At 36.9% G+C, this 24,468-nt stretch overlaps 2 protein-coding genes across 4 annotated transcripts; both read right to left on the bottom strand.

Moving 5' to 3' along the window:
* Positions 1–545: 545 nt before the first annotated feature.
* LOC127087496 (uncharacterized) lies at positions 546–3,123 on the bottom strand. Of its 3 annotated transcripts, none has more exons than XM_051028379.1 (6): positions 2,865–3,123; positions 2,620–2,704; positions 1,449–1,711; positions 1,224–1,311; positions 988–1,054; positions 546–893 (listed from the first exon to the last, which is right to left on the bottom strand). In XM_051028379.1, exons 2-6 carry the CDS (start codon positions 2,673–2,675, stop codon positions 840–842), a joined length of 528 nt encoding a protein of 175 aa, XP_050884336.1. In that variant the 5' UTR covers positions 2,676–2,704; positions 2,865–3,123; the 3' UTR covers positions 546–839. The 3 variants fall into 3 exon arrangements, with proteins under 3 accessions (XP_050884336.1, XP_050884337.1, XP_050884338.1); XM_051028380.1 differs by having other exon boundaries at positions 2,620–2,743; positions 2,865–3,046; XM_051028381.1 differs by having other exon boundaries at positions 1,449–1,716; positions 2,865–3,045.
* Positions 3,124–14,518: 11,395 nt separating this feature from the next.
* On the bottom strand, positions 14,519–17,584 carry LOC127087495 (phospholipase D alpha 1). The gene is made up of 3 exons (XM_051028378.1): positions 17,333–17,584; positions 15,247–17,119; positions 14,519–15,040 (listed from the first exon to the last, which is right to left on the bottom strand). Exons 1-3 carry the CDS (start codon positions 17,513–17,515, stop codon positions 14,595–14,597), a joined length of 2,502 nt encoding a protein of 833 aa, XP_050884335.1. The 5' UTR covers positions 17,516–17,584; the 3' UTR covers positions 14,519–14,594.
* Positions 17,585–24,468: the final 6,884 nt, after the last annotated feature.

Here is a 24,468-nt window from a genome sequence, read left to right as displayed (position 1 = left end):
AGGTATTTTTGTGCAAAATACCAAAAATTTAAGTTTTCCAAAATGTTGTAACATTTTACCGAAATTTCATAATTTTTTGATAACCTCTATTGAAAATTGTGATATGTTTTTTCCAAAAATTATAAATTCACCATATGTGTTATGGTTGTCATAAAAAATTGTAAATTTCTAAAATTTCCAATACAAATTCAAAATTTCCAATAAATTTCAAAAAATTTGAAATTATGTAACAGAAAAATTGCTCATAATGGAGATTGTCAAATTCTAAGTATGGAGTCAAGTTAAATCCTCATCCACAACCCAGCTCCACTTGACCCGGTCAGTATTGCTATCAGTTTGCTCTTCTTGTAACTGACAGCACACCTTGTGCTGTTTCTATTTTTAATGCACCTGCCTTTTTCTTTTCTTTTTTAAATACAGTCATCATCATTATTTCAGGACGTATGTTAAAACAACCGTGTTTAAAAAATGCTTTCTTTTCATGGTCAACAAAATGCTTTTGGAATATTTAAGGGGGTGGATCATATGAATGGAAAAGTATAGTATAAGGATGATAATATTTTTAAATTTTTTATACTGAAACATCATAAAATATGAGCTGTTCAATTTTGATCGGCCTATGAACATCAACTGCATCAAATGCATAAAAAAACATATCTCCTTTGGTGTAAATGATTTGTTAATAGAAAACCAGAAAGCATCACACAACTAATGTAATCTTAGCCCCAAAAAGAAAACAAAAAAACTAAAAAGAGTTACCCCATTTACAACTTTCCAGTAAAACTTTAGGAGGATGAATACCACACCTTCCCTCTTCTCCAAAAACCTGATTTGTCAGTTCAATCATACATGCCCTCTAGTTCCCATATATCAACAAGAAAGTCAACCATTTCCTGTATCAAATGATATTGCCATCAGTTACCGCTAGGGAGCATGTTAACCAGAAAACAACTAGATATTGAAGCATGTTTGAATGGAAGAACTTACTCCAAGAGGAATACGATGGCGAAAAGGCTTGCTGGTTCCAAGAAAACTGTCGTACGAGGCATTCCAACTACGGAACATAGATTCAAAAATCAGAACTTAGAAAACATCTTAAAAAGTAACTTTGAATTGAATGCTATGCATATTAGCCAAGCCATAAACCAAGTTCAACTCCCTCTTAATCAATTCATTATAATTCAATTCTTGAAGTTTCATGCAGAAAGCTTCTATTTATTTACCTTATTTTGGGTTCTCCAACTTGTGTCTTTCGCTCGGGTTTTCTATTTCCAATCCACTGTTGTCTTACTTGGTTCCACAGAAGAAGACCTGCTTACATCAAATGTAAATGTTGTTATTACCAGCAATCACATGATTCCATCAAGATAAAAGAAACAAGATTTAAAAAGAAAACATACAAAGAAAAGGGTAATAATAGATAAACTGGAATATAACAGCAAACTTGCCATGATTAACAAACTCTGGAGGGTCAGTCTGAATTCCATCACTACTTTGAGGATCAGAAGGATGGTTTGACATGACAATCGATGAGATGCTTCTCTGGGATTGAGTTGCACTGTGATCCAATTCAATAGCACTGCTGCTCCAAAAATCTTCTGATCTGTTGTCTTTGTTCATTGTTTGAGCTTGAGTTTTTAGTCCCTTAGATTCATCGGCCTCGCCCCTCAAGATAATTTCAAGAGGTTTTGAGAAACATCCAAGACAACCTCTGTTCTGTTACAAAGCAGGTTTAACCACAAACATGATTAACACAATCATTAACTATCATTATCCAACCAGCTTGAACTGAAACAAGATGACAATACCCTGATGATAAAAACTTGAAGATACCATATATTATAAGAAACAACTCTTATCTGTAAAAGGTTGTTTGTATAAACGATACTATTACAGAGAAACGTAAATTCTGTTGAATATTTTCGCATGAGATGTTTGTCAGTGATTTCTAAGAACAATTTACAAACTGAAAAATATGAAACTCCTCTTACAACTACCGTGTCTTTTTCTTTTGCACAGTTATAAAATATCTATGTTCTGATTTAAGTTTTTCTGTTTCGAACTAACTACACTCAACGATAGGGATGGCAAACGGGCATGCCCGTCCCGTTTAGGCCCGTCCCGCAAAAGCCCGCAAAAATGGCAGCACAACTCTGAATCATACTATCAGACTCTGAGAAATCCGCGGACGATAAATATAACCAGAACAATCTCTAGCACACTCTTTGTCGAGTGAAATTTACGAGAAACTAACCAAACTGAAAGTGGGTTCATGAAATTGGGACAAGATCATCATTACTTAGTAGATTGCACATGAATTTCATCCAAAGAGGAAGATTTTGTTGCTTACATTCATATCATAAAAAGGAAAGAATAACAAACAAACAAACAAACAAAAAACCCTAAAATTTCTCAAATCAAGAAGTGTAAGCATAATTTCTCAAATAGGATTGTTAACCAAAAAAAAAGTCATAGTTTCCTAAAATCCAGAACTACTAAATCGGCAAACACTTGATCACCTGAAATAAAGCTACAAGTGGATCTTGCATAAACACAAATTCAAAGTAAAAATAAATAAATAATAATAATAATAAAGTAAAGAAGAAAGAGAAGACTGACCCCATGCAAGCGAGAATCTGACAGAGCCAAGGTGGAACATATCTACAGATAAGCATTTAAGAGATTCAGAACTCAGATCTGTCACCTGAAATTTTCACATCCAAAGAAGAAGATAATTCAACACCTACATAAATCATCTCTCAGAATTTGATAAAGGTATAAATACTGAACAGAATCAAGTACTAGTTCAGTAAAGAGGGAAAAACTGTGACGGTTATGAAAATAGTGAAAAGAGAAAATGGAACCTGAAAGAGGACATGGTTGGAGAAAGAATTGCAGTGGTTTGGAAAGGGGTTGGGAAAATCAAAGAGTTTGTGGATTGGATAAGAAGAATGGACTTTAGCGCTGTTGGGGTGGGTCTGTTTGTGCGTGCCGACTGCGTTATATTTCTGTTGTCATTTTCATATCGACATTGATTCATTCGAGAGCGCGCTCTTTACCAAACTTTTGCCTTTTCGTACTTTAGTAGTAACTCGGTCATTCAAGGTCAAAATTGACATATTTGTAAAAAAAAAATCTATTCACAGTATTTACCCTTTAACATTATTAATATAGTTAAAAATCATACTGCCAACATTGAATTTAGTTAAATCCAACATTGAATTTACTTAAATTTTTAAATTGACAAGGCCAAGACATATAGTTAAGCACATGCCACCAGATAATTTTGTCATATATACAAGGTATAGCCCAGGTAATAAGTAAATCTAGCAATTCATTTATCATTGTTATTTTTGAATAAGAAGGGGTATTCGCGGAACGGTTTGGATGGTTTTGACGCTAAAACTCATCTGAACCGTAAGAGAAAAAAATATGTGATTCGGTTTGTCTCGGTTGACTTTTAGAAATCAAACCAATGCGATTTGGGTTGGTTCGATTTTACACAAGATTTTTATCGAGCGATACATACATCTATAGAGAATAACATAATTTTGTGTTTAATCATTCATATTTTACCAAATCAAACCAATGCGGTTTGGGTTGGTTCGGTTTTACACAAGATTTTTATCGAGCAATACATACACCTATAGAGAATAACATAATTTTGTGTTTAGTCATTCATATTTTATTAAATAACAACAAAACTCATCATATTTAGACAAAAATTTCTCATTCAATATACAAAAATAAGATTAAACAGAAGTGGAATAAAAAATATAAAATAGTAGTATAAAATAATATAAAAAATATTATAATAAAAAAGAAAAAGCGGAGAAGATGAGAGAAAATGAAAAAGAAAGAACATAAGAGATGCGAGATTAGAGAAGAAAGATGCGATAAAAACATAATTGGAAGAGAAACAATATCATAAAATTAAGAAAATGAAAAATAAAGAACATAAGAGAGGAGAGATTAGAGTAGAAGAGGTGAGATGTACATGGCAAAGAAGATGAGAAAAATATGCGATACTACTAGTAGAGATTTGAAAAGGTTGAAACTAAAATCCTAAGTGTGAATAAGAGAATATTTGTAAGATTAAGGCATAATAAGTTTGGGTTTTGGGTTGGATGTGGAATAAATGAAGTTTAGGTTGTAACATAATACGGTTTGTTTAGTTTAGTTCGGTTTGCAAAATACAAACCGCAAACCAAACCGAACCGCACGGTTTTATTATAAAATGACTCAAACACATCCAAACCAAATGCGATTTTTGCGGTTTCGATTTGGTTTGATTTGGTTTGGTTTGCGATTTTCTATTGGGTTGGTTCAATTTTGAACATCCCTATGAATAAGAGTCCTATAACCTAACCTGCAACCTGTTTATCAATCTTAGTAGTGCCATCATAATTCAAACACGTCCACGCCATCATAATTCAAACACGTCCACCCATAGGAGCAAACCAACTTACATTAATTATCAATATAGTAGAGTTTGGGCTCATCCTTTGTATGCCTTTTGAATTTGGATACAATTTAACTTTATCTAGAATAAAATACCAAGACTTCCACGTACCTATATAATTTCTCGTTAACTCGTTTGTTTCTCCATTATCAACTCTAATAAGAAGTAGTAGCTCACATAATTTCTCGTTAACTCGTTTGTTTCTTCATTATCAACTCTAATAAGAAGTAGTAGCTCACACATGTCTCCAATGATTATCATCATTTTTATCAATTTAGTGAGTTAAATTAAACTCATGCATTCTTTTAATGAAGAGTCTCTCATGATTACCAATAATCACCAAGTGAGTCCAAATCACTATAGGGATAGGGAAATCTTTGAGGACATGCATTATTGTTTCCTCAAGTTGTTCATAATTGGTACATGTACATCAAGGTTCTTTCACTTGTTATTTAATCATATGCCAACTCTTAAGGATCTTATCATGTAAATTGTGTCACATGAAGACTCTCACTCACTCTAGAGCATTCAACTTCCAAATTCTATTCCAATTTAAAACATTTTTATTTAAGTGATGTCTTGCTAATAAATAATGTGTTCTTGCAATAGTACATCTCCAGAATTCTCTGCAACTTTTTCAGGCCTGTCAATGGCGGCAATGCAGACCACTAAACACAAAAAATAAATGGTTTGATCATCATTTTCAGCCAACAAACATGTTTTACATTATGTCTAAACTATCATTCGTGCAATTTTTACTCATTTCTCAATTTAATCATCATTTTCTACTCATTTACACAAAAGCTCAAAATCATATCAAAACATCAAAAATTTATAATTTTTCAGTCTGATTTTGGACTTGGATGATGTTTCAGATGTTAATTGAAGATCCTTTGAACTTGGTTGTTTGATTTTTGATTTGGCGCGATTTAAGTTCCAATACCTTCCAGAGATGCATCTCTAAAATAAGTTTGAAGATGCATCTCTGGAATATTTTAACGTTTAATCAGAATTTGGTGCGTCTAGAAATGTATTTTCGGAATCTGAAGGTATTTAAGCATTTTCGCATGGTGCCTAAATAATATATAGGGTGCATTAAGAAATTTCTTAATAAATTAAGAAACAATGTCTTTAAATCAAAATGATTTTTTCCTAATTCTTTTGGATCCAATTTACTTTCTATCAATATCCGGTGTTTTTAAGTATAAGCCTCCCTCCAACTATTGGACCAAGTAAACTTAAATCCTTAGACAGTAAGATAAATAAAATCATGAGCATTAGACCACTCTTAAAAAACTTAAATGGCAGAGTTAGGTTGGTTTCTTCATGACATGCATAGACATTAAATTATTTGTCTTTGAAAACGTGTAAAACAGATTATAATATAGAGTTTAAAAATTTCAAAATTAAACTATAATTAAACAGAATCTTATAAAATATTTATAAGATTAAAATGATTAAATATGATCTATATTTTTTGTTATAATTAAATTGTAATTAGTTTACACTGAATCTTCAAAAACTTGAGAAGGAAATGGTTTATAATAATAATGTTAAATTACATATGAATTACATATGCAAAACCAAGAAAGATTGAGCATTTGTTGGTCATTAGGAAGATCAATCTAACCCGTATATTCTACTTATATAACTAGCATAAACATATACAGAAGATATTAAAAAAATCCATATTTTCAACATTCAAATTGAATAGAAAAATGAACAATAATAGGCTACAAAATATTAATAGCCTAGGTAATGTTTAGTCATTTGTTTTAAGCAAATATTTAAATTATCCTTGAATATTTTTGAACTTTAATGTTACATTCAAATTTTAGAGTACTACATTTATGAGGCAAATTTATCGAGATAACCCACTTTTTCGAAGAAATTCCCAAAATAACCCACTTTTCAGGAAAATTCCCAATCTACCCCACTTTTAGGAGGAGGCGCCAATTGGATTGGCGACCCCTCTTAAAAATTACAAGGAGGCGCCAATTGGATTGGCTAGGGCACCTGCCCTAGCCAATCCAATTGGCGCCTATGTGTATTTTTTAAGAGGAGGCGCCAATCCAATTGGAGACTCCCTTAAAAAAGCCTCAAATGAAAAAACTTCCAACATGAAAGTTGTAGATCTTTTCAAGACAATGAATTTGGATATAAATTTTGCATCATTTGGATTTTTTATGAGAAAGTTATGGGCAGTTGAAGTTGGACTTCTGAGTTTTTCAACTGTAATCTGACCTATAATGTCTTGCATTATTTCATGTGTTTCTTTTAGATTTATGAAATTTTGTCCAACATAACATTTGAAGTAGACATCTTAAATTTTCTAATGCACTTGTTCCCACCTCAAAATAATTAAAAATGAGTGAGTTAGGTCCCTGCGAAGTTGACCTAAAATTAGGGTTTCAACTGTAATTTGACCTATAATGTCTTGCATTATTTCATGTGTTTCTTTTAGAGTTATGAAATTTTGTCCAACATAACATTTGAATTAGACATCTTAAATTTTCTAATTCACTTGGTCCCACCTCAAAATAATTAAAAATGAGTGAGTTAGGTCCCTGCGAAGTTGACCTAAAATTAGGGTTTCTGTCAAAATGATCTATAATGTTTTGAAATGAATGATGAGCTTCCAAGTTTCAAATGGATTTTTGATGAACATGAAAGTTGTTCATATGGCGACTGTTGTTAAAACTTGAATGGAGGCGCCAATTGGATTGGCTAGGGCAGGTGCCCTAGGCTAGGGCAGGTGCCCTAGGCTAGGGTAGGTGCCCTAGCCAATCCAATTGGCGCCTATGTGTATGTTTTAAAAGGAGGCGCCAACTCAATTGGCGAGTCCCTCATAAAATGCCTTTTTTGTCTTATAAATAGATGCGTTGTGTGACCTATTGTTCCACAACTCATATAATCAGTTGGCTATCATGTTTGGTGTTCGTCGCCGATACGGTAAGGTGATTTATGCGAGAGACAAACCGCAATTGCTGATGCTGTTTTGGAACATCACCACGTTAGATCAACTGAAGAGGGAGCTGGTTCGATGGTTAGACGGGAAAATACCAGAAGGGGAAAAAATCAGAAGTATTGAGAGACTTGACAGTATCTTTGGTTGGGTGCGAATGAAGACTGATAAGGATGCTAGGGAAATGATGTTTGGTCGAGACGACATTAATTTGATTGTTGTAATCAGTTAGAATTATTTATGTTTTCAGATGTTTTGTACTGATGTTGGTTACGAAACTCGTTGTAACAAGAACTTAATGATATATATTGATTGATTGTTACAGAAGTACAATGTTACAAAAAGCATAAGATCAAGATAAAATGTTACAAAAAGCTTAAGGTCTAGATAAAATGTTACAAAAATCTTAAGATCTAGATGATGCTCCTTGATTGGGACAATTGTTTTTGTTGTGTCCTGGTTGACGACAGATACTACATAATCTTATCATTTTATCTGTGGAATCCATCTCTGTTCTGATACGTGTGCTGTTTGGCCTTCCTTTCTTCTTTCTACGCATCTCTTCATTGTGCCAAACAATATCTCCTTCATATGGAGGCCAGTAATCCTCCATTGGTAGTACTGAAAAGCTTTGACTATATACATTCATGATGGTGTTTGCCTTGTACACATCAGATAAATGGGTGTAAGCGTCTTGACGAGTATAAGCGCATGCTGCAATGACATGGGAGCAAGGTATGCGGAAGGCCTGAAATTTTCCACAATCGCACCAACTTCTGTGTAGTTTAACCGCGTAGGCTAAGTTTGGTCTCCCGTCGCTGTTGCCCATTGTTTCCTGGACGCTGAAATTTTGTCTTTGACGGTCAAACACTGTTACAGCGTGTGTCGTAGCTTTGATGCTCTCCTCTTTCATGACCTTCATGCAACACTCACTGAATACTTGTCCAGACGTTAACACTGCACTCCATCTTTCACCTCTGGTTGCGAACATAGAAGCCAACCTATAATAGGTTGATCTTACCAAGGCGGTTATCGGCAGGTTTCGAATTCCTTTGAAAACCCCGTTCATGCATTCCACAATGTTTGTTGTCATGTGGCCCCATCAACGACCACCGTCAAATGCTCTTGTCCACTGCTCTACTGGGATGTTATTTATCCATCTACCCGCGTCTTCATTAGACAGACGAATCTCATCACGATAATATTGAAAAGACGGTTGAGTTAAAGCATACCCAGCATTCACCACCTTCTTGCGAAGATTCTTATCTTTTATAGCACGCATGAAGTTTTGTGCAATGTGTCTGATACAGTAGACATGTGTAGAAGGAGGATCATGCCATCCGTTGTCATGGTTGTTGTAGGCACTTTCGATGGCAGCATGTCTATCAGAAATCAGACATAGATTGGCTTGTGGTGCGACATGCGTTCTGAGATGTCGAAGAAAGAAACCCCATCCAGCAGCCGTTTCACCTTCAACAAGAGCAAAGGCAACGGGAAATACATTGTTGTTACCGTCTTGTGCAACTGCCATGAGCAACGTACCCTTGTATTTTCCGTATAACCAAGTGCCATCAATTTGCAGGAGAGGTTTGCAGAATGCGAAACCTTTGATGCAAGGGTCAAATGCCCAAAAGAGACGGTGAAATATTCTATTACCTGTAGCACAGGTTCCGTCTGGCATCATTGCTGGCACTGTCTCCAGAATTGCCACAGTTCGTGGGACATAAGTTTTTAGTGCCCATAAAAACCGTTGTTCATGTGGTATTTTTTGATTGCCAAGACACATTCCTCTTTGGTACGAAACATGTCTCCCACCTTTAATTCGCCTACTGGTCTCGGATACGGATTGTAGAAGACACTGTCGGACATTTCATCGTCGTGAAGATCCATATTTGTCATATGTTGAGGAGGAATATAGGCATGAGTAGGAGGTATTGGTGGTGGTTGAGCCTCATCTTCATCGTCGTTATTCAGGATGTGATCAACCTGTATCTCAGTCTCCTCTTCTTCTTCATCAACAACGTCGACCTCTACTTCTGCTTCTGGGTTGAGTTCATCTGACCATTGTGCATCATCTACAGCATCTCCACCAGCTGGATCCTGATCTGTTAGTTGAGACTGTTGAGACGGTATACATGGTTGTAGAGTAATGTACAACTCGATACAATCCATGCCTGAATGTTCATGACTAAGAAACATGCTTTGTACATCTTCATCGTCTCGTATCTTTAGGGGGAAAAACTTGCATTGACCATTCTCAAAAAATATAGGATTCTGATATGTCATCTTTGACACAATACCTGATGCTATAAAGGATTGTATTCTTTTTTTGAAATGCAAAAATGTTGCATTTCTCTTCATCGAAACTCTAATGGTATCAGTGTTTCTAAAACAAAAACCATGAAGCTCAGACTCAAAAGTTTCACCGTTGCAGTGAACGTTGATACTGTATAATGATGAAGATGACATTTTGGAGATGAAAAGTATTTTGCAAATGCAGAGGAATGTGAGTGAAGATGAAAAGTATTTTGGAGATGAAATTTTGCAAGTGCAGAGGAATGTGAGTGAAGATGAAAAGTATTTTGCAAGTGCAGATGAATGTGATAGTAAGACACTTAAATAGATGGTATCAGTGTCTCACATTGAAGCTAGTCTGAGATACCGTGTCAAGCATGCAAGTAATTTCAGAGATGAGGTGTCTGTCATGCAATACAGTGTGACTTGATGTGTCAAGCATGCTAGGTAGTCAAGAGTTGATGTGTTTGTCATGCAAGACAGAAGTGAGTATTCAGCATGCAGGATAGTAGAGAGCCACGTGTCTGAGATGATGTGTCAATCCTGCAAGACAGTGTGAGTTGATGTGTCAGCCAGGCAAGGTAGTCAATAGTTGATGTGTCTGTCATGCAAGACAGAAGTGAGTATTCAGCATGCAGGACAGTAGAGAGCCACGTGTATGAGATGATGTGTCAATCCTGCAAGACAGTGTGACTTGATGTGTCAAGCATGCTAGGTAGTCAAGAGTTGATGTGTTTGTCATGCAAGACAGAAGTGAGTATTCAGCATGCAGGATAGTAGAGAGCCACGTGTCTGAGATGATGTGTCAATCCTGCAAGACAGTGTGAGTTGATGTGTCAGCCAGACAAGCTATCAAGAAGGTAGTCATCAGCATACAGGAGACAAGACAGACACGTGTCGGACACCTAAGATGGTCAGAGATGACATGTCAATCATGCAAGCCAACCATAAGTGTTTTGTTCAGCATGCAGGAGACAACAATGCCAAGTGTCAGACATGCAGAAGGTGGCGCCAATTGGTTTGGCGCCTACCTTTAGGGCTTGTACATGGTCGCCAATTTGAATGGCGCCCCCATGTAGTCAGTCCTCGAAACCATGCATTCAGAACTAGCCTTGCATGCATGTACCCTATGGTGTCGCCAATTTGAATGGCGCCTACCTTTAGGGCTTGTACATGGGCGCCAAATGAGGTGGAGACACCATGCAAACACATTTTTTCATGCACTCATCCATTTGCCTATAAATTGATCCACTCCTTCAACAATTCTTCCACACCAACATTCTCACTACCTCATCTACATTTCTCACTACTTCATCTCCATTACTTCTTTTACAATTTCATCTTCAACAAAATCTTCCATTTTCATCTACACCAACTCCCCAACAATATGTCTTTACTCACAATGGGCGAGGCACACAGAGGAACAGTTGCAAACATCGCGACATACGTAAGTTTTTTCTTATACTTCTTTTTTATGTTTCATCTCCACCAACCCCATTTTATTTTGAAATACCGACTTAGTCAAGTGTTACATTATTTCTATTATAGGATGTCTCAAGGTTTCGCACTCGAGTCCACGAATTTGTCCACATGGATCCGATGATTCAACCTTATGTTGAACTTGCCGGTTTTGGTCACCTTAGCAAAATTATGTCTTGGTCTATAGATAACAAATTCATTCTCGCCTTATGCGAAAGATGGAGGCCAGAGACACACACATTTTTGTTTCCAACCGGTGAGTGTACCGTGACGTTAGAAGACGTCTACATGCTTTTAGGACTACGAATTGAAGGCAAAGCTGTTAATGGTAAGACCAACTTTCCAAATTCAATTTGCATGGAGCTTTTAAACGTTGATTTGTTAGATGATAATGCTAGGGGACAAGGTATACTACTTTCACGCCTAAAGTCATATTATAATAGTTTTTATTTAGATGAGCATTCTACCGAAGAAGCTCGAATCATTAAAACTAGGTGTTACATTATGTTGTTACTAGGATCCTTTTTATTTCCCGAAGGTAGTGGTTCTAGCATGCATATTATGTACTTACCTTTACTTAGACATATAGATAGAATAGGTAGTTATAGTTGGGGATCCGCATGTCTAGCCTATCTCTATAGTTCTTTGTGCAAAAACTGCCACAAAGATACTTCTACATTTTCTGGATGTGCTGTTTTGCTACAAGCATGGGGATGGTCAAGACTACCGTCTCTTGCACCGGTCAATAGCAACCCCTTCACTTTTCCATATGCAAAAAAGTAAGTTGTTTAAATTGCTATATCTTTACTTCCTTCCTTACAGTTTATTACCCATAACTAATTTATTTTAACTTTTTGGTGTAGATGGTCGGCACGCGGTATGAATTACAGCAGATGTCCGAGACACTGTATTACTCAATATCGCAACCTGTTGGATCACCTTCGACCGGCAGACGTAAGCAAAATAATTACATTATTTCTTCATATTATATTGACTTTTTCTACATTCATTTAAATCCTATTGTCTTTAACATTTCAGTTTATTTGGCGTCCATACCTTAATATGGATCATGAGCATCAGATCAACCCTGAAGACGCAGCCGTATGGACAACATGCACACCAATAATACGGTTCACAACAGTGGAGCTGCACAACACCGATCGTGTGAAGCTGCAGTTTGGTATGGTCCAGAATATCCCAGATCCCCCAGCTAGCCTAGGAGAATGGCATATGCGTAAAGTGAACGACCAATGGAACTTCAACCCTTGGCAACAATTCGCAAGATCAGAGTGTCGCAAGTGGAAGCACCGTCATGACCATGTCTTAACTGACGCAGTCATGCCAAATGAGGTAAAACCAAGTCGTACTTATATGGCTTGGTATAGATCAGTTGGATTTCAATTCATCGCCGATGATATGTACCTCTACGACCCACGCCAGACAACTTACACACAAGAAGCCTCAACATCTAACCCCCAACAACATTCTCAGCCCAATTACTCACAACCACCTATCCGACAAACTTTCCGTTCCACAAACACACAAACATACAACCAAAACATGCCATTCACCCAACCCCAAAACCAAGAACATCCCCCATACCACCACCAACAAATGGACCATCAACCTTCGACCCAACATCGCTTCGCACCCACACCATCACCCTACCAAAGTCGCCTTACCCAAAACACTAACCGCCCCATCACCTACCGTAGCCAAGAACCCCAAACATCACAATACCAAAACATCCCACAACCATATCTCTTCCAAACACCCCAACAACCTTTCCAACCTTTCCTAGACCCATCATTGTCACCCATGTCCCCCTTCAACCGTCCTGGTCGCCCATCCATGAGTCAACCACACCCCAACTTCTCTGGCATGGGTCATGAGCTCAGCTACGCCGGTACACCATCATTGAATACTGAAGACTATGCTGAGTTGGCTGAATACCTCAACGGATCTTCTCCTGTAGGCGGTAATGACGCTCCTGGACCATCAGATGAACAAACACCGGTTCAGAATCGTCAACGTGGGTTAGGGCCAAGGGTTAGGGTAGCTAGGGGATGTGGGACCGGAGGTCGGCTAGGTGATCCCGGTCATCACCATTAGGATTCATTGTGTAAAATCCAAATTTTATTAATATCAATTCGTATTATGTCAAATTTATCTTTGTGTATTCTCCAAACATTAAGTTTCTTTCATAATTCTAAAATAAACACATATCATAAAACAAAAATTTATAGGTCAAAAACCCTAATTCAAGGACTTGTTATTGTTATGTTGAAGGGCTTGAATTTGGTCCCTTTTGGCAAAGTTCACATACACTTGTTTTGACAGAAACCCTAATTTTGGGTCAAGTTCGCAGGGACATAACTCACTCATTTTTAATTATTTTGAGGTGGGACCAAGTGCATTGCAAAATTTAAGACGTCTACTTCAAATGTTATGTTGGACAAAAATTCATATTCCTAAAAGAAACACATGCAATAATACAAAACATTATGACTCAGATAACAATTATAATGTCAAAGAGTCCAAGTTCAGGTACCCATACCTTTCTCATAAAAGCTGCAAATGATGCAAACCTTTAGTCCAAATTCATTATCTTGAAAAGATATACAACTTTTATGTTGAAGGTTTTGTCATTTGAGGCTTTTATCATTCAAACTAAAGGGCTTGAAGTTGGTCCCTTTTGGCAAAGTTCACATACACTTGTTTTGACAGAAACCCTAATTTTGGGTCAAGTTCGCAGGGACATAACTCACTCATTTTTAATTATTTTGAGGTGGGACCAAGTGCATTGCAAAATTTAAGATGTCTACTTCAAATGTTATGTTGGACAAAAATTCATATTCCTAAAAGAAACACATGCAATAATACAAAACATTATAGGTCAGATAACAGTTGAAAAACTCAGAAGTCCAACTTCAACTACCCATAACTTTCTCAAAAAAACTCCAAATGTTGCAAAATTTATATCCAAATTCATTGTTTTGAAAAGATCTACAACTTTCATGTTAGAAGTTTTTTCATTTGAGGCTTTTTTAAGGGAGACGCCAATTGGATTGGCGCCCCCTCTTAAAAATTACACATAGGCGCCAATTGGATTGGCTAGGGCAGGTGCCCTAGCCAATCCAATTGGCGCCTCCTTGCAATTTTTAAGAGGGGGCGCCAATCCAATTGGCGCCTCCCTCTAAAAGTGGGGTATATTGGGAATTTTTTTGAAACCTGGGTTATTTTGGGAAATTAATTAAAAATGTGGGGTATATTGGTAAAAATTCCCATTTATGATAAATTTAGTAAAAAATCAAAGATAAACAAGATGTCACTTGATATTAAATAGTAATGGTAATTATTCATGTGAGTAGACATTCAATTTTCTCCATTTGGTTAAGTGGTGAGAATTGGAGGAAGATACTCAGACTTAGAACCTAAAATCCTAGCCTTAGTATCAGGAAAATATTCAAATCCTGGAAGAATTGTTATGGCTCCATTATTAGCTACTTGTATTGGATATCTCATGAGGTGATGAAATGTTGTGTGTTCATCAAATGCATCTTTTGAGTATAACTCCCAATTGGTCTGAGCAAAACGATTCACAAGCTGTATGCAGTTCAAACTTTCTGGATTTTCAAAGAAACTTGTGTCACCTATATCTCCAAGATGCTCATACCATAGTGAACGTCTAAATGCATAGATTTGTCCTTTTGGTGGCCTATTATTGGTTGCTATATGATGTGGTTGAAATGCACCTATTGCAATCTCACTGTCTCTAGCACCATCCATTGATCTTTGGTTTATGTTTGCAGAACCAATGATTATGTACTCATCATCAACTGAATAAACAAAACAAAAACAAAGTCAACGAAATTGTTAACCGTAAGAAAACTGTCCATGAGATGTCAGCTTAACTGATAAACAACTAGGCTGACATGTCATGGACAGAATTTGTGTCAGTTCAGTTGTCAGTTCAGCAACTGAACTGTGACACCTGACACCTTGTATCGTAAAACAAGTGATATTTATACGTTGAATCCCTTACCTATCATCATTTTGGCATGAACATATATCATGAATCTCCTTGAATTTTGTGCTCTACTATAATCACTGTCTGCTTCTGGTGCTTCTGGAGGACTATATTCATTCATTTTCTTCCCCTCACGATTTCCGAGGCAAAAGAAAGTCAAGTAGTCTCTTGGATTGGCTCTGATTCCTTTTCTTTGAAGAGCTTCAGCTATGTCAGAATACATCATCTCCATAGTCCTTCTTTGCCAATCTAATATAGCTTGAACAGAAGCACTTTCAGGAACACCTTCTGGCCACATTGGAATTACAATGTACACAGAAAATCTCTCTACTGCTTCAATCTTGCTAACAATCTTCAATGAGAGCTCCTTTGGTATGAGATGCAAAGCACCAATGTCCTCAACTTTAATATCAGATGATTTCCAACCATATGAACTACCTAGAAAATACTGATTTTCTATGTAGATGAAGTTTTTCGCTCGTCGAATAGCGTTTATGTACGCGTCTTGAATGCTTCTATCAATGATGTTATCTTTTCCACTAACAAGACCTTTTTCACAAGCTTCTCTTGGATCTTGAGGGAAGCCGGAAGCAGCACCACCATCGATCGATCTAAACAGCTGAACATTCCATGAGTTGTTTTCATTTGTCGTTGCAACATTCGTTACCCGAGTAATACCATATTCACTGAGCATGCTTGAAGGTAGTGGAACTAATTGCTTCCCAACTTGCTTCTCCCATCTTTGCTCAAAATTGCACAACACATCCCATGCAACAGATCCTTCCAGCTTACAGTGAATATCGTGCCACGGCTCTCTCGGACCGCCTTTCTTAATCGAAGAACCTGGAAAATTCGGTTGATGAAAATCATCATGATGAACTGTATTCAAAGTTGAAAACAAAGGATGTTCCACGGTATCATATCTTCCATCACAAAGATCAATCCCACCAACAAAACTAGTGATTGCTCTCTTATTCCATCGTGCAGAACCAACAACTCTACTGTCAACAATTATAGTCTTCTGATGATGAGTGAACATTGTTGAAGTTTCAAAGCCTTGAACTATACTTCTTCCAACACCGGGATTACGCGGACACAAAACACAATGCACATTTGTGTTTCTGAAATACTCATTCGTTTCTTGATCATGAGTTGCCATCAAACCATCTTTCTTAAAATCTGGAACAGAAGTCCTGTCATCCCAAACAAGCATAAGAACATTAACACCTTCATTCGCTTTCTTCTTGAGAAGCTCTCCAAGTGTGATGCTTGTTCTCGTTGACTTGTTTCGATCTCTAATCAATGTAATTTCAGTATATACAGACCAACCAGTTATGCAGATAAAATGTTTAGCATCATTAATAGCATTGTAAACATCTTCCCAACACTTTCCCGGCACGTAGCGTTCTCCCCCGTCTAACGGAATAGACGGAAGAGAACCATCTAGAACATGTGCATCTTGGTAAAGAGTTATTTGGCAGCCATTTTTTTGTTTAAAGAAAGTGTGAGGAACCCCTTGAAATGTTGAACTCTTTAGTCCTTGTGACCAGTTTGGATCATTCTTAGCATGTGAGAATTTGATTTGAACATGGATTTTGGAACCACCATGTATAGGCTTTTGATTCACATCTAATATTTGAGCCCATGTGTTCACTGTGTTTCCATATATGAGTTGCTCAGCTGGAACATAAGCTCTTCCAATTAGAGTTGCACCAATGGGGTTATCTTGTTTGACAGTGAATATAACATTGGAGATTGAATGAGCTGAGTAAATGTGAAAGTTTTCATTCCATTTAGGGTTGAAGGGTTGGTTATTTATCATCCTAGTTCTTCCAACTCTTGCTTTGTCCAAATCAACTGTTGCATATAGGCCCATCCCAATAATGTTCTGTCAAATGTTTGATATTTTATTAGATATTAGACAGACTCTGATACAGACACCTAGACACGACACGATTACTGACACTTCGACACCGATACCGTTGCATATATCATAGTATTTGACCTTCATTTATCCATTTATTATTGTTGATAACACTGCTTCAGTACATGTATACATAGTCGAAAAGGTAATAAGATAATATGTGAAGATGTAAGATACCTCTGGCTGGAATTGGCATTGACACATAATGCAATTTTTGAGCTGTGACAGAATTTTCTTCCCCGTGTTTGTATAAGTTCCCTTGTTACCGATATCGAAACTGAATCCTCGAAGTGTTTGTAATGAATCGACCTCATATATAGTGACATCAAGCTTCCCATGCAGCAAGTGCAACAACACCATGATATTGATGAAATGGAGGTTATAAGGAGGGAAAATGTTGATGGTGATGAAGGGTTTTGTTTGATATGAAATGGTAGATTTATATAGGTGGAGAATGAAGATGGACAAGTTGAGGGGAGAATCTGATCCATGTATTAATTGTCTTAAACTTTGAAGTGAAGGAAGAGATGTTTATATAACATTTATAAGTTTAAAGGGTGATGCCTTTAACTTGTAGTTTCTCAAGCATGTTGGAATCATTCCCACCTTAAGTTTCAAGGAAAAGGTATTCTGACAGAAAGGATCAGGTTACCATTAACAATATTTGAATAGCACTTTTGTTCATGCCTTGTGTGGAATTGGGAGCAGCATCTTCCTGCACAGGCTATTAGCCCTGGGGTTGACAGATAGGGATTGGAAATCAGATATAAGCTCAAACTGTCTTGTTTGAAGTCGATTTTGAGTTCATGTATGTAGTCTATGGATCACACATTGCTAAAGCAAATTAAGCAGCATTGGATTGAAAAGCTGTTAGAAAAAGAAAAAGACAAGTATAAAATAGGGAACTGGATCCTGCAGTCAGGCAGTCACTATTCTTAAAGCATTGAATTATATTTAAAAGTGAATCATTATTTGACTTGAAGGTTAAGGAATCCATTTCCTACAAAATAGCAAAATACATGTCTATATCGCATTAGTTTTTTATATAGAACTATTTCGACTATTAACAGAGAGAATTTATTTATTCAGTTTAATCAAACTGATCTATTTTATGATCTATTTTAGGAGATAGAGCAATTCTCTATTTCACTATACTTCCAAGAATTGTTACAAGAGATTACAAAAAAATTAAAAAAAATTCATTCAAGTTACTAAGAACAAATTCTATTTTTTTACGCAAATGTTTCTCAATCTCTCTAACTTTCAAAATGTTTAGAAGTGTTTTTTAATCCCCTTGGATACTGATGTAGGAAGACTTGCTGCACGTATCCAGAAAGAAGTTACGTGTCAGAAAGGTTCGGCAGGAATTGTGCAAGTTTGATGTCCGATGTTAGAATGACTATTATTATACCTTTTCGGATAGGGAATCGGGTCATGAGTCCAACACACGGCTTTGGCGTGATATATGGGCTTTTTAAGTCATCTGAGTTCCACAATTTTCTATTTTATTTCTGTTTTAAATTAAAAATCCATTAGGGTTTCTTTTTCTATTTTACTTCCGTTTTGGATTAAAAACCCATTAGAAATTCTTTTTATGTATTTAAACACATTTGGGTGTGGCCGTCAAGGTTATCTTTTATCATAATAAAATTCAATAGTTTTCTCTTACCGGTGGATTTAGAGTTTTATCCGACAGATTTGTCACTTGCAAACTTGTGTTTCGTTCTAGGTTTAGCGCTTTTTAATCCTTTGTGATTCCGACTGCGTCAGATACCTCCAAAGATTTTTCAAAATTCTAAAAACTCCAAAAATCTCTACTCTTTCCTTCTCTAAAGTCCCCTACTATGATTATAACCTCTTTCATTTGGCTTTCTTCAAGTCCTACTAACAATAGTGATAGAGATCTTTATAATTGTTGAAATCCAACAAATACATAACAAGTCCAAAACACCGCCGCCCTCGTGGATTTGGTGGCGGCGTTGCCGAACGACCCGCAAGACCACCGCTTTGCAGCTCCGACGTCCTTTGTCGACTTCCCGACTTCGATTATGACATTCTGATTTCTGGAAATCTTAAAACATATTTTAATTATCTTGATCATTTGAGGTTTTAAGGCATACTTCTATAATTTCCCATCTTGACTTTAAATCTTTGTTCAAAAACCTTAATCAAATCCAAGTCATGCTTGAATATTGATCTTGTCACTTACATCCATTAGCACACATCCACCTTTTCCTACTTAAGTAATATAGAAAGCTAACAATAATGATTCCTCAACTATATTTGAATTCCTTTATTTTCGAATGTCTCCCTAAAGGTCTTTGTTTCTGAGTTTTGCAACCCTTCAAACCGAGTCTTATCCGCCATAGTTTATAATATATTCATCTTCTGGTCTTAACTCTTCTTCCCATTGCAGGACTCAATAAGATTAATACATATGTTTATGATGAACTTTGATCCTCTAGGTTCCACTTCCATAACTCATAGCTCTTTCTAGCTCTTGGATAATCATTGAAGAGACAATTTAAAACATTACCATCAAACTAGAATAACTTGATTTCCACATTGTCGATCTTAAAAACATAGTAGTCTAATGGTTTCCTACTCCAAACCTCCACGATTTTCTAGAAGTTTATTCTTGTGAAAAGAAATTTATCGATCATGTGAGTTATTTTGACATCAGTCTTACCCCATAAGCTCCATGACAACTTAACTCCTAGCGCCATACCAGCAGTGGTCAAATGTGTTTTTATCCATTATCTCTTGCAAAACTAATTAAAGTTCTCCAAAATAAACTCTAGGCCTCTACAATGCCTTGAACTCAAATCACATAGCTTGTTCTTGTTGTGAAAGTCTTCACTAGATAATGATGAATAATAAATAATATTGGAACCATCTAAAATATATAACTCATATATTTTCATAACTATCATAATTATCCTCCTCCGAGGGAACAACAATCAGAAAAGAATCTTTATTATCCCCTTCTTCGGAAAATCCTTCATGAAGTGGCCATCTTTTTGAAAAATAAAGAATTTTGATCTTGACTTATCAAACCTCTTGGATTTAGACACCCATATATGCTCACGTCCTCCTTTTGAGACACTCAAACCTTCATCACTATCGTCAATCTTCAAATATTCCGTCTTTGTAAATTCTTTGGATCTCACAAGTCACAACCCTCTAAACTTCATCCAATTTAATAGTACCTTCCTTGACAAAAAGAATGGCGTCCTTGAAGTTCTCAAAGGACCTTGGCAATGAGCTAAACAAGAGGAAAACCTTATCCCCATCATCAATTCTCACTTTAATATTTTCAAGGTCATAAATGATCTTGTGAAATTATCTCATTTAGAACCCATGATACTCACTTGTAAACTTAACCCATTTACCTCACGGTGGGATCCACTTTTTGTGAAATTGAAAGGTTCAGCCACATCAATCTATCGTTGAAATTTGTTTCGTTTTGAAATCAGAAATAAAGGGAGATGAAGAAGTTGTGATGTAGTAGAGCTTCCGATATGACAGGGTGGAGGTGTATTTGCAAGGGTAGCACTCTGACGCTCAAGTTAGCATATGAAAGAGTATGTAGTATTTAAATTGTGTTTGAAATTTGTTACTTGATTCTATGTTTTAGGGAGATTTCATTTATGAGTTGATTATGTGTTGAGACAGTTTTTAAGTGTCGGGTTTTGTTATCGTATCCACAGAGATTGTAAGATATCGCTGCCGTTCAATGGTTGAATTAATCTTAACTTAATGTAACACTAGGGTTTTGGTTTTAATCAAGTTATCTTGCATACAAAGTAATTAATTGCGGTAAAAGTTATGTTTTGATTAATATGAGAAATATTGTCAAAGTTAGGTTTCAATGATTACATTTGCTTTGCATGTTTTTGCACGGTCAACAATATTATAAACTCCTTTAGATGATAAATAATTTCACAAAGTCCTCTCAATGTGTTTCTCTCGAACACCCATTGTGAGTTTTGTCATTTTGATCCATTGTTTCTCTCGAACACAATCTATCAAAAAGACAACGTTTTGGTTCAACCTTATGGTGAACAAAATCATTCGTTACTATCTCTAGCTAACAAACAAGTTTGGATGAAAACCTAGGTCGAGAATCGGTAAACATCTCTCGATCAAATACCAACACAAAGAGTTTTAAATAGAAACAAAGTTTTCATCATATATTTACCGTTAAAGAGTTTACATATGAGGATCCTTACATTTACACACAAAGCTTGGAAATCACCTACATCTAACCTTGACAAATGGAAGACTTAGCTACTCATTTTCATGGTAGCTTGGTCGGCAAGTAGGAAAAGAGGGTTGATCAACATCCAAGTCGAATGATCGAAGTTGGATGGGAATCCACCTTCTTTTTGTGGAAGATGGTTGCTAGATGAAGAGAAATGAAATTAGGGCATCAAAAATCCCTCCTAACAATGCTGTAAAATATCTAAGAGAAAGTACAAAAAATGGAAAAGTTGGTAAAAAGTGGTATGGGCACAAAAAGTGGCACCTGCTACTTATAGACAAGTGCAGAACTGTCACGTTCGCTAGGCGAGCAGAATGGCTCGCCTAGCGAAGGCCAAAAATGGGCACAAAATGCCCCTGCGCCCAGAGAAAACTGGGCCTGTGGAACTGTCATGTTCGCCTAGCGAACAGACCTTCGCCTAGCGAAGAACTCGCTTCAACCTTCGCCCCAGCGAGGTTGAGAGGTTTTGCTACTGGAATGCTCGCTGGGGACTCGCTAGAGCCTCGCCTAGCGAGCTAGTGCTGGCTGCTCATTTCACCAAAACAGACTGAATTCGCTGCCACTTCGCCTTCAGTTCGCCTAGCGAATTAATTAACCAATTTACTGGAGCCTTTCGCCAGGAGCTCGCCTAGCGAAGGTTTTGCTTCGCCACATCCTCGCCTAGCGAGCTGGCAGATGAAATGCTCCTTTGCTTTGGTTCCTTTGCCAATTCTCTTGTGTCTTTATTATTAATTAATTCATGCCTTTCCTGCACAATAACAAACACATCAAAGGCACCAAGCTTGTTTATCAATGTACGCATTCCATGTAAAATAAATGTGATTTTGGCAATTTTAGCAAGGCAAAAGAGTGAAAGATGCCCACATATGATAGCTCAAATAAGCACTTTTGGGCATCTAACAACTCTCCCCAACTAGATTCTTGCTTGTCCTCAAGCAAAGTATGCCTCTTGAAAGACAAGAGGATTTGCATAAAGAAACAGTTTCTCCGAAGTTGGATAAACGGCTCAAACACAAGCGAAATTCGCATATACAAGTTCCCAACGGTTTGAATAAAATAATACCTAGGAACTAAAACTTAAAGAGTAATGCAAAATATTTATCTATCTACAACAATGCTATTCTGAATGAATCATCCTATCTCTCCTCTTCGAATAAGGAATGAAGATTTTGCGCGTTTGCAACCGCGGGACTAATCTCACTCACTAACAAATAATGAAGATATCAAATAGATTCATACAATGTCTAATCAATTAAAAATGGTACTGTGGAAGCATAAAGATCACTAAGGGCTTTTCGGTTGAAGCTTGGTCAGGTTAACAAACAAGGGTCATTTCTAAGGCCATTGAAACGAAAGTGCCGATGCAAAAGAGACATTCACAGTATTATTCACACTACTCGACTTGTTTCATCTGTTTCTTATTTGTAACCCTCACAACACATATTCCACAACTCAACTCTTATTTTTCACTATTTTTCTTCCAAGCAAGCATTCATTTTCATTCTTATATTTTTGTTCTTTTCTTTCACATCAAATGTACAAAATAGATGTTTATTTTCTACATTTTCTATACATATATTTTTCTATGCTTGCTCGGTTTTTCTTTTCTTTTTCAAGAGTTGTGGAATTTACCGATTCTTTTTCGTTCTCCCCAACTTATTTCTTCCACAACCTAAGTGAATGCTCTTAACTTCTTACGGCAAAAGAACAATAATCAATATTTCCGGGTTGTAAAAAAAAGATTTTTGAGATCTCGCTTTATTTCAAACCGAGATTCAACTGTTTAGGCTCAAAGGGGTTAACAAATACTCTCTCTGCTCACAGGTAAGATATTTTTGGATGTAGTTGTGCTCGAAAGAAAACAAGTGCCTTGATCATTTCTAATTGCTTCCACAATTTCACAATAATAACAGACAAATAATGAATCACATGAATCAACAAAACTTATTAGAATCCATCATTTAAGTGAACAATGGAGGTTTCCTCACACTTTGTGGTTTTAGGTTCTAGATGAAACATTCATTCAATTATGTTGCACAAAGACAATATTCAATTTACCAAAAAGAGTAAAGTTCCTAATGCATTCTAAAATTCTAGCCGACGGTAACCATGTACCTTAGCTTCATTCACTTGTTATTCTTATCATTGCCATCCAAGCTCGGATGCACCTTCATTGGGTACTTCTTGAGGAGCAACCAATCTAGAAGGGTTTGCCACTCATTCAACCAAAAATTTATTAAACACACAAAATTAACAACAAACATAAATAACATTAACTGAAAACTAAAATTTTGTTCGTGGGGGACACAACACCCCAATAGTACAAATAAAAATGCCATAATAAAAACTGAAATACAAAAAAAAAACAAAAACTTAACCCACAAAGGGCTCAAGACTCCTCCTCACTACCGGCCTCAGAACCGGTCGCCTCATCATCATCCTCATCATCATCATCAGCTCCCACCCCCTCAGAATAGACTGGCACGTCCACGGGCCAATTTGCATTAGTCAGAAACTGCTCCCGTGTCATCAAAGCATGTGCACCACTACCCTGCAGCTGCAAACGCTGCATCGAGTCGTGCATGTCAATCATAGCCCTCTGCGATGCTGCCATCCACTCGAAATTGAATTCACACGCAGCCCGCAGGTATGGATCGACCCTGGGAGTAGAAGCACTAGGACCATCAGAAACCCTAGTGCTACCTGAGGCTGCACTGCTGCCGGTGGCCTTAGCTTTGCAGTATTTTGCCACATACCGGTCATCAATAGGAGCCGGGATCCTAACCTGACCCCGAGACGGAAGTCGCACTCGTGCCTTAATGCACAGACTCATAATCAAACAAGGGAATGCAAGGGGGCAATTCACCCGAGCCCCCGACTTCAGTCCGCTCTCTATTACCGTCTTCAACTCATTGGCAATGATCCTCGCCACATCAATCTCAACATTGGCGAGGATGGAATGTACTAAATGTGCCACAGGGATCGGCACAGTAGATGTGTGGGATTTGGGTTGTATGTTGGTCAAAACCAGAAGAAGAATCAGCTGAGC

Source organism: Lathyrus oleraceus, chromosome 5 (assembly GCF_024323335.1).
Source record: "Lathyrus oleraceus cultivar Zhongwan6 chromosome 5, CAAS_Psat_ZW6_1.0, whole genome shotgun sequence".
In the NCBI taxonomy this organism is placed as follows: Eukaryota; Viridiplantae; Streptophyta; class Magnoliopsida; order Fabales; family Fabaceae; genus Lathyrus; species Lathyrus oleraceus.
The sequence above is the reverse complement of the archived record's forward strand: the minus strand, read 5'-3'. Positions and strand labels throughout refer to the sequence as shown.

What these genes read in the sequence shown, in the direction of transcription:
- LOC127087496 (XM_051028379.1), bottom strand. Translation starts at nt 2,675, where the DNA reads ATGCTTATCTGTAGATATGTTCCACCTTGGCTCTGTCAGATTCTCGCT. An exon ending in CAGATTCTCGCTTGCATGGG is followed by an intron (nt 1,712 to 2,619) that starts GTCAGTCTTCTC and finishes GTAACAGAACAG; the next exon opens with AGGTTGTCTTGGATGTTTCT. An exon ending in GTTGGAGAACCCAAAATAAG is followed by an intron (nt 1,055 to 1,223) that starts GTAAATAAATAG and finishes TATGTTCCGTAG; the next exon opens with TTGGAATGCCTCGTACGACA.
- LOC127087495 (XM_051028378.1), bottom strand. Translation starts at nt 17,515, where the DNA reads ATGGTGTTGTTGCACTTGCTGCATGGGAAGCTTGATGTCACTATATAT. An exon ending in AATGCCAATTCCAGCCAGAG is followed by an intron (nt 17,120 to 17,332) that starts GTATCTTACATC and finishes AACATTTGACAG; the next exon opens with AACATTATTGGGATGGGCCT. An exon ending in TCATGCCAAAATGATGATAG is followed by an intron (nt 15,041 to 15,246) that starts GTAAGGGATTCA and finishes TTGTTTATTCAG; the next exon opens with TTGATGATGAGTACATAATC.